We start from the raw sequence: 10,565 nt of genomic DNA on the forward strand, positions 1-10,565 counted from the left end.
AGTTGCTGATTGTTTCATCCCCTTTGGTAAATTTCTTGTCTAGGTCCTGAATTTATTTAGTAACTTTCATGTCTACATCTTGAATTGACTCCTGTCTCTGCTTATTTGAGTACTGTGTAGAATTGTTGATCCCTTTTAAGGCTGGAATCTAACATGCTTGTCTTGCATCTCAGCTATCTCCTTATCTTTCTTTTCTAGTATTGGTAAGCTGTCACCTTGTAGATGTGTCATAATAGAATGCTGTCTCTTGGCTTTTTTTATATTTGTTTGTTGTGTTATGTACATCTGTTGGGATGCATATGTCCTCTGAATTTTAATTTTCTGAGGAGAAGCCAGCTGCAGTTAACAACTCTGATAGTTTGGCAGCAGTCTTCGTGCTAGCTACAGGAAAAAAATTCTTGTTCATTTAAGTTGAGATCAGAGACAGCAACAGTATAGCACTCGGATTGGGGAAAGCAGTTTATAGTCTTTAAAAAAAAGAGTTAAAGGTATCAACATTTAAGTGAGTGAATAAGAATGGAATGTGAAAGGTGGAAGAAAAGGTAAAGTAAGGATGGGAAGGAAAGAATAGAGTTAGATTATGAAAACAGCAGAGAAAATATTTAATATTAGATTTAGAGTAAAACAAGGTCAGATATAAACCTTTTTCCAACAAGATACAGTTTAAAAGCCAGTAACAGGACATAAAGTACAAAAGTGTACATGCTAAAACAACTTAAAGAGTAAGTATATGTTTATGTAATAAAAATAAAATAAATGTACCACATACTATTTCAACTCTGCTACTACCTTAAAGATTGTTCTGAAGGCAGAAGATCTACTTTTCTGGGCAAATGTTTTAATGAAGCATTTAAAGGCCCATCCTACACTTTCCCCAATGTTTTAGATATTTTGTCTTGGACAAATATATGTGCTTGTAGAACTACTACTCTCTCTCTCTCTCTCTCTCTCTCTCTCCTGCCACTTTCATACTGCTTTCTTTATCTGCAGCCACCTGCTACCTTTTTCTATTGCCAGCTGAGCTCTAATTTTGTCTCCAGTTTTCCTCCACACCAAGATATCTCCCTTGCAGATCCTCCCCACCTTAGCTGCTCTTTCTCTCTCTTGAGCTCACATAGCACATTGTTGTCCGCTCTGTTAGTATGTTAGACATGACTTACTGTCATTCAAATATGGGTCTTGCTCCCCAGAGCATGGACTAGATAGAACAAGCTATGAATCTTCAGTATCTTTGAATTCCTACCCTCTAACACTACTCCAGACATTAAGTGATCAGTGAATGAGTGGGTGACTAGAACGTGGAGAATGTATCTTACAGCTTCAAGTGGCGATAGTTGAACTCTTCTTGATGTGGGAACATTCTTGTATGGGGTTGGAATTATTTTTTTGAACAATGCTAACTCCTGTAAAGTGAATATTAGTGGAACTGTTGAGAGTTGTGAAGCAACAATAGAGACAGAAAGGAGACTTAGAAAGTAAGATCACTGATGATTTGCTTAAGCATGCTCTGTGGTTATTTAGAAAAAAAGAGGCAAGTATGGATATAGCCTTGCTGCAAGAACCAGTGTACTATTAGATACCTTCCTTATCTGAGAATTTCTATCACATCCCCTTGTTCTATTTTCTGTCCCAGGTCAATGTTGTATCCTTCACATACCCCCAAGTGTTAGGCTTTTGTAAGATTATGAGTATATTACAACAAAGACTATGCACAGAAAACAGCTTTTGTCTGCTATTGTCCTCAGTTAGGATGTATTATCCCTCTCTGGAGTGCAAGTCTCTTCTCTGTGAAGACAGTCATGAGAAAAGAGTGTATATATTTTTGTGATGTCTCCTAACTCATTGTCTGAAGTAAAGACAGATATGTTTTTCTTGTGATTATTTTCCATCCAGTAATACAAGGAACATACTTGCAGTTGAATAAATTGGGTTGGTTATTCTATTCAGTAAGGGAGAATCAACTTTAAAAAGTCAAATAATACCAGATGGCAAATATCTTAAATATCACTTTATTCTATCAGCTCATCTCCCTGAAGCGACTGGGCATAAACTCCACAGTAGAAGTAGCATATAATTCTGCATGTCTATAAAAATTGATTTCTTAAGATTCAAATTATGGAGTCTACTGAAGTTATCTAAAATTTCTTCAAAGTTTCTTTCAAAAAATTCAAGGATAAGAATATTTTCCTATTGGTATAATAATACATAGGCATAGCATTTCATAATATAATGTTTTTACTTCATTATTTGATACTGAGAACAAACTTTATTTCATTCCGTCTTTGTAGGCATATACTGAATGTGGCACGATTTGCTAAACATCTTCCAGTTCTTCATCATTCAGCTCTTCTGTACTGAGGTCTCACTGTTCCCTCTCAGCTGTGCTCTTCTGCTCAAAGTGGCTTTACGTATATTACATCATAAGAATCTAACTCTCTCCTTCAGACCATCTTGCTTCTGCTGAGATTTGAGCCACACAGTATTTTTATGACTATTCCTGCTTGTAGGAGACATTGGTAGGAGGCAATTGGTGGATGAATTCTTCAGTGGATCATGTCTACCTTGAACCATTATGCTTTTGCTTGTAAATATAAATAAATGGCAGGATGGTTAAGAAGTTAAAGGGCACAGCTTATGATAACCAAGGTCTGGTAGGTAGTTGATTCTGAGTCATAGCAGAGCCCAGGGCCTTGTAATTTATTGGTTCCTAAATGTGTCAGTCTTGACTTTAGAGGAAAGGAAAACTTTCTGCATGTAGATATGATGACCCTGGCTGGAGTAAACACATGTAACAATGTAGTTTTGGATAAAAGGCCTTTGTTGAATCTTCATGATCTCATTCTATCACCTGCCACACAGAACCCTTGAAGGGTTTTTTTGAGGCAAAACCCAAGTTGGTTTCTCCTTGGGCCTTTGTTTTTACTATGGGGCTTCCACAGATACCACTCTTAACTTCCCATTGTTTTCCTTGTCTGAGTTTTCCCTTCTCCTTATGCCTGAGTGTTGACCTGCTCTCTACAGCAGCTCACTGTCCACAATCTTAACAGTGGTGGGTATTGTTAGTCATAGCCCTGGTTGCTAAATCACAATTGCAGCTCTGTTGAAGAACTTATTTGTTCTTTTATATGAGATATCAATCATAGATATTAATCATGTCTATCTCCTGGGACTAAGACAAGACCCAAGAGGGTCAAAATGAACAGGTAAGCCCAGCTTGAACTTGGGTAGTGAGTGGGCAAAGGTAGTATAGGGAGAAGGTATGGGCTAGGTTGAGAATCCATCTTAAATGGGGTAGTTTATGACCTATAGTTATGCAAGGCAGCAGCTGTGGCCAGAGAAGCCAGTACTATCTGTTGGAAAACACGGAGGCCAAGTAATAGCTCAAGGACAGAGTAGGTCAGCAATCTTAGTCTTAGCCAGAGACCATGAGGGCAGTGATACTGAGGAAGGCTTGTTAGATGGACCCCTCAGAGAAGGAGGGTTGAGATCTAGCAGTAATAGACAGGACCTGATTTGCATACATGTAATTTCTCCATATTTGGTTTCTTTTCATGCTTCCTGATCTGGTCCACTACCTTCTGTATTGCATCTGGACAACTACTACAATCCGATTCAGTTCAACAGTGATCTCTGATTATGAGAAACCACTTCTATACATCTAATGGCTCAGCCCAGTTTCCCCAAAGGCAAAGAGTGAGGCTTGTTTCCGAGGATAGTAATGTTTATGGCCTCTGTCTGTATATGATCCTGTGCTTTGGCCTGGGCCTGGGCTTGGGCTTGGGCTTGAGTCTGGGTTTAAACCCAGGTTTTGGTTTAAGCCTTGGCCTGGGTCTGGGTACAGGCTTGAGCATAAGATTAGGCAGGAGGCTTAACATGCCCCGGATGGCCTCCTTGGATTCCGTGCACGAGGAGTCAACTGATGATGTTGCCACTGAGGATGGTTCTGAGGCATCTATCATAGAAGAGATGGATGAGGACATTGAGCAGATCTCAGATGTAAGGGGTAAGTAATCCAAGGAGAGTTCCCCTTCCCCTACCAAGCATGAAGTGGAAGGCAGTGGTAGGAGGTAGGAAGTGGTAAATGAGTTTACAAGGTGATACACAGAGGCAGGGACACTGTAGGTTTTCATAGGCAGCTTCTGTAGAGGTGCTGGATGTTGTCCATTCCCAGTGTTGATCTTAGATGGAGAATTGGTGGTGGAATCTCCTCCAGTATAAGACTAGGTATGCTGGAGTGAAAGCTCAGTCCAGTAAACACCTTTGCAGTTTTGAGGGAACATCTGCTACTGTCTACCAACCCATGTTTAGTAAGACAGCAGAGTCTCAGTGCAATTCATGAGCCCACACATGAATGTCAGTGGGAAGTTGGTGTGTGGCAGGAAGCTTGGCAGACAAAGGAAAGGAAGGCTCAAGGAAAATCAAGACTGCTATACTTCAATTTGGTTTATGACTTTTGTACTTGTAAAAATAAAAAATAAAAAACAAAGTGTACAGGTTCTTAGAAAGTGGGCTCACCAAATGATGAACTGGTTCAGGAGAATTTGGTGAAAAGAGAAGAAACAGCAGTTTGAGGAAACAGTCATCTTCACTGTAGAATTTGTCCGAGGCAAACAGTTATCTTCCCAGCGATGCTCTGCCCAAGTCTAGAGGTTTCTGCTAGCTCCAATGACTCTGATTCCTTCTTCCTCAAAGGAGAAGTTTGTCAATAGTATTGACGGGGACACACATGGGGAACTGTGGAGTAACATCACTATGGAAATGATAATGCAGCAGAAATGTGAAAGGCAGAGTAGGTAATGTCAACAGCAGGAAGGTGCTTGGCTGTTCTTTTAGTCCTATCCCATTGCTTCTCCTGAGGGTCGAATATGGATGCTGCTACTAGCTTTGAATTAGGTTATTTTGTCCATGACTGACTCTTCCCAGTGTTTGTCTTATTCTTCACTATAGCAATCGGTAAATATGAGCATGACAGTTGGGAGGATATACATGAAATTTCTGGGGATGAGACAGAGAATGAAGGAGAAGAAGAAGATGGGCAAGATAGTCATCAGACCAAAGCAACCTGAGAAAACCCAGCAGGACAGACTCAGCCCAGGTATCTGCGTTTTGTTTTGTATGATAGTCAGTCTTCCTGCATTTGCTTACTATTTGGAGCTTAAGTACTCACAAAATTCAAGCAAATTAAGAAAAATCTTGATGTTTAAAGGAAATTCAATTTAATCTAGATTGTTTCCAGAATATTAATGTGCATAGTAAAGCAAACCATACCGTGTTCCAATACATTGGTTTTTCCAAGGTTGTTTTTCTTCTAATCTTAGGCTACTAAAAATGGTAAATGCCATAGACTCAGCACCTCTATCAGACATACACCAAGACCTATTTAGAGAACAGTCCCTGGAAGCAGCAGTATAAACGGCTGGGGCAGGAACTAGCGCGGCCTGTGGTACCAGGTCCCAGGTTGCAGCTTCAAATATTAACTAGAAATAGTGGTTCCAATGACTACTATCAAATAGCAAAAATGTTGGCATGTTAAGTAAAACCACATTTAGATAGTAAGTATGTCTTTAGTTGTAGTTGTTTGTATTTTATGTTAGCCAAACAATAGAGTATATCTTAAATTAACCTTTTTTTGATAGCTTGCTAAATAATGGTTTTCATTTTGGTATTTTCATACATGTGCATCCTTGTATGTTTCTCATATTCATGTTCTCCAGCTACTCTTGCTGGTCACCTTCCTACTCTAGATAGTTGTATTTACATTTTGAGGGACCTCCACACTGTTCATAGTGGCACTAATCCCCAGTGGTGGGGTTGGAAGGCTTTATTGTTCTCAAAATTCTCCCCAGTATCTGTTCCTTTCAGGATAGCCACTGGTACTGGAGTTGAGGGGAAGCAAGACAGAATCTCAGTGATTTGACAATAGTTTTGATTTGAGCTTTTCTGTTGACTAAGGATATAAGGGATGTGTTGCATTTTGCTTACAGGCCATTTGCACATTTTTCTTACAAGGCATTTCCTTCCAGCTCATTGGCCAACTCATTGGTTGGTTGGTTTGGGTTGTGTTAGATGCATCCCACAGTACTTGAGTCATTTATATATTCTAAATATGAATCACATCTCAGGTGTGATTTCAGGCAAGACTTTCTCCCATTCCATGGGTTATTTTCTCTTCTATTGCTTCCCTTGTGGTGCAGAAGGCTTTTAATTTTATGCAAACCCAGTTTTTTCAGTTCTTCGTATTATTTCCTGAGCAATGAGTCTGTTTTGGAATGTCCTTGCCTATCCTTATATCATGGAGGGTTTTCCCTTTGCAGTTTAAAACTTTTGTTCCTGCCACTATGGCTTTTGATATGTTTGGCATTAATTTCCATCCAGGGGGGCAAAAGAAGGACCTTTCTTTATGTGGATATACAATTTTACAGCACCCATTTTTTGAAGAGGCTGTTTTTTTCCACAATGACTATTTTGGGTAATCTTATTGAAAATCCTATGGCTGTAGTTTGAGATTTTTAATTTTTCTCCCACATGTCTATTTCTGTGCTAGTAGCATTCTGTTCTTGTCATTATGTCTTTGTAGTATAGCTTGAGTTCTGCTGTTGGGATACTTCCAGTGACAGGCTTTCTGCTTAGGATTATGTAGCTCTTTTGAACTTCCATGTGAACCTGTGAATTTTAGGATTTTTTCTTTTTAGTTTTATAAAGAACATCATTGGAGTTGTGGGGATTACAGTGAGTCTACAGCTCAGTTAACATACCAGGGTCTCAATTATGCTGACATATGAATGAAATATGATATATGATGAATGAAACACTATCGTGTAGTGTTTGCCTAAGTCTCCTCAGGGTTTTGTAGTTTTAATTGTTGGTCATTCACCTTTTTGTTCAGGTTCATTTGTAATTTTGTTATTTTGTTTGAGGCTCTTATGAATGGAATTGCTTTCTGAATTTCTCAGCAAGTTTGTTAGTAACTGATTTGACCATATTGACTTTTTATCTTGATACTTTTCTGAATGTTTGTATTCAGAAAATCAGGAGTAACAGAATTCTGGTGCAGCCTTAGGGGTCTTTATATACATATATATATATATATATCCCTATCTTCTAATGATACAGATAATTTAACTTTTTTCTAAATTATAAATAGCAAATTTATAATTGCATGATTATATTTAAATTGGCAAATAAGCCCTAAGGTATATCTTGGTTTTAAGCATATTTAAAGAATCAGCATTTTGTTATTTTTTCTCTATTTTCACAACAATATATTTTATGACAGCCTCCCTTTCCCATTGCAGATATGGCAACCAAGAGTCTCAGTTTTTTTAATGCCAGAATTATCTCTCAAGTAAACATATAACATAGAATATGCATGCATGGACATATACATATATATACACACACATATACACACACATGCTCACATGCATAGAAAGCTTTCTAGTGTTTACCAAGAGAAAGACAAGTTGCCGTGATCACAGGATCAAAAGCTATAAAGACATCATAAAAATATTCAATCACATAAATCACAAGTTACAAGAGGAAAATGTGTTTTCCATCGGTTCAGATATACTACACAATTATACAGCACACATGTCCACATGCACCTTTTTTTTACTACCTTACATTTAGAAACTCACTGATCCTGATTCATGTATAATTGTTCTTTTTTTTTTTTCATTTGATCACTCAGTTAAGAGGAATGAAATGAAGAAGGAGAATGAAGAAAGAATCTGTGGTTCACTGTCTTTTAAGTTTTCATTCCTTGGAAGGCCATGGAAATTTTAATGTTGACATCATTCCAAAGTTCATCACACCCGAAGTAGTATCCAAAGACAACTGCTCTTTCTTTCCTTTGTTACAAATACATTTGACCCTGTTTGGCAATGTTAAAAATAATTTCAATGAACATAGAGATTTTATTTAAATAATCATGATACAAATATTTTAGTCATTTAGTAAACTTTTCCTCAATGAAATGTAAACCTGTTTTAAATCATTTTGTCATTACTCACAACCCATAGAAATGCCACATTTAAAATGTTTTCTTATGAGAGAGATGTGAAAGGCCTTGCTAACTGTGGTATTTACTGCATTAGTCACTAACTACCTTTAGTTCCTAACCATTTCAAATATAATTGGTCTGATTTTACATGTACTGTAGTTGTGAAAAATACTGTAGGTTAATATACTGTAGACATGCTAAAATAGTAATAAATATAGAGAATAAAGATACAGTATTACAATGTTGCCAGTTTCCTTTTATTTCTTAGAACCACTGCTGAAAGAGTTATATTTCTACATGTAAATTGTATTAGATGCCTACTGTACAGTATTACACTAGTGAATAATTTTAAAGGAAATTTTATGGGTGGTCCAGGCTATCTAGCAGTCACACAGTTCTGCTGAGACCAACAGAGTCTTTCACTTAGTTCTTTATTATTATTATTATTATTATTATTATTATTATTATTATTTATTTTATTTATTTACATCTCAAATGTTGCCAACCCTCCCAGTCTCTCCTCGAAGAGTTCTGCCCACCCCCCATTCCCTTCACCTCTGAGAGGGTGTTCTCCCAGTATTTCCCCACCCTAGGGCATCAAGTATCTATAGGATTAGGCGTATACTCTCCCACTGATGCCAGACAAGGCTGCTACATATGTGCCAAGGGCCTCAGACTAGCCTGTGTGTGCTCTTTGGTTGGTGCCTGAGTCTCTGGGAACTCCTAGGGCTCCAAGTTAGTTGACAATTGTTAGTCTTCCTGTGGGGTTGCCACCCGATTCAGTTCCTTCAATCCTTTCATGAACTCTTCCACAGCTGTCCCCAACCTCTGTCCAATGCTTGGCGGTGAGTATTTGCATCTGTCTCAGTCAGTTGCTGGTAGGGCCTCTCAGAGGACAGCCATTCTTGGCTCCTGTTTGCAAGCACAATATAGCATCAGTAATAGTGTCAAGGATTGATGCCTGCCAATGAGATGGATCCCAAGTTGGGCTGGTCACTTGTTGGCCATTTCTTCAGTCTCTGTTCCATTTTTGTCCCTGAATTTCTTTTAGACAGGAGCAATTTTGGGTCAAAAGTTTTGTAGGTGGTTTGGTGTCCCCATCCCCCCACTGGGAGGTCCTGTCTCACTACTGGAGGTTGTCTCTTCAGGTTCTATATCCCCATTGTTGAGCATTTCAGCTAAGGTCACCTACATTGAGTCCTGGGAGCCTCCCCATCCTATGTCTTTGAGACTTTCTAGAGGTCCCCCCCAACCCCCATGCTTAGTAGCAACACATTTCATTCATTCTCTTGGCCTTGGAGGCCTCTCTCCTGTCTCCCCACATACCTGATCCTGCCCGCTTCCCCTCTCTTCCTCCTTTCTCCCATCCAACCCCCTCACTCCTTCTGCCTCCCATGAATATTTTGTTTCACCTTCTAAGTGGGATTTAAGCATCCTCACTTGGGCCTTCCTTCTTGTTTAAATTCTTAGGGTCTGAAAGGCACTTCTTGGGGGCATTTCTTGGGATTTCTTATCCTCTAATCAAGGCCTACTAAATCAGCCACTCTGGGACTGTGGGTCAGTCATTTGTGTTTTAACCAACTCTCCGATGGATTTTGTGTATACTATGTCTTGAGACTCACTGGTTTAGAGTCACAGGAGAACCACCTGAAACTCACCTAAAGTAGGACTAGGCTTACTTCACTGGCCTGAAACTATTACAAGCAGACTGACTAGGATGGCAAAGACTGGAAGCCTCAGCAGTCACAGTGGGACCAAGATTGGCCATGGCTTTGGAAAGCTATATGTTTCCAAAAGGGTAGAGATGTGACATCACATATATGAAATCTAAGGAAACAAACTATTACTGCAGACTGACTGCAGATATACTTAGAGAGAGACTAAAATACATCTCTAGAAATGTAACATAGTGAAGGTATATATTTATAATTAAAGTGATGAATATATAAATGTATCTAGTCGTTGGGTGGTAGGCTGTGCAGGCAAGAGGTTTGGAACCTCAGAGACCTGGTGGGTAGCAATTTCTGCCTGCATGAGATAGAAGGTGTTCGACCACGCCCCCTGGGCCCCTGGCTCCTATTGTAGTCACAGCTCCCCACAGCCCCCCCACAACTCCCCCCTCGCAGGAGAGGTGTGTGATATTGGTCATGTATTAGCAGCACCAAGCCTTCTTATATGCAAATAAGGTTTTCCCCAAGCTCTCAGTCCAAGCCAATGGGAAGTACCTGCTGTTGAACCCTGAATCATCCCCAAAACTGTATATAAATCCTATCCAACTATACAACTCTTTTTATGATTACTCGTAAAACTGTGTTTTTGAAGGGTTCATGCACCTATTTGTATGTGTAGATTACAGGGGTCAAATGAGAGTCTTCTCCCTTTGTTATTCTCTCCTTTAAATTTTGAGACAATGTCTCACTGAACTTTTTGTGCATAGCTTTAGATAGATCAGTGTAATGGCTGGTTTTGTGTGTCAACTTGACACAGGCTGGAGTTATCACAGAGAACGGAACTTCAGTTGGGGAAGTGCTTCCATGAGATCCAGCTGTGGGGCATTTTCTTA

The 10,565-nt window shown here is 39.2% G+C and overlaps 1 protein-coding gene across 2 annotated transcripts in view; it reads left to right on the forward strand.

The window, feature by feature from the left end:
* Positions 1-10,565, forward strand: part of LOC116078928 — a 162,022-nt gene that overhangs the window by 150,766 nt on the left and 691 nt on the right. Inside the window, exons 2-4 of one of the 2 annotated variants that reach the window (XM_031354374.1) lie at positions 3,617-4,003; positions 4,948-5,095; positions 7,691-8,235. In XM_031354374.1, coding sequence (XP_031210234.1) covers positions 3,637-4,003; positions 4,948-5,066 — 486 coding nt within the window. In that variant the 5' untranslated portion in view covers positions 3,617-3,636 and the 3' untranslated portion in view covers positions 5,067-5,095; positions 7,691-8,235. Of the gene's footprint in view, positions 1-3,616; positions 4,004-4,947; positions 5,096-7,690; positions 8,236-10,565 lie in introns of those variants that run through there. The other variant, XM_031354459.1, reaches the window with a different exon arrangement.

This window comes from Mastomys coucha, chromosome X (genome assembly GCF_008632895.1).
Source record: "Mastomys coucha isolate ucsf_1 chromosome X, UCSF_Mcou_1, whole genome shotgun sequence".
Lineage (NCBI taxonomy): Eukaryota > Metazoa > Chordata > Mammalia > Rodentia > Muridae > Mastomys > Mastomys coucha.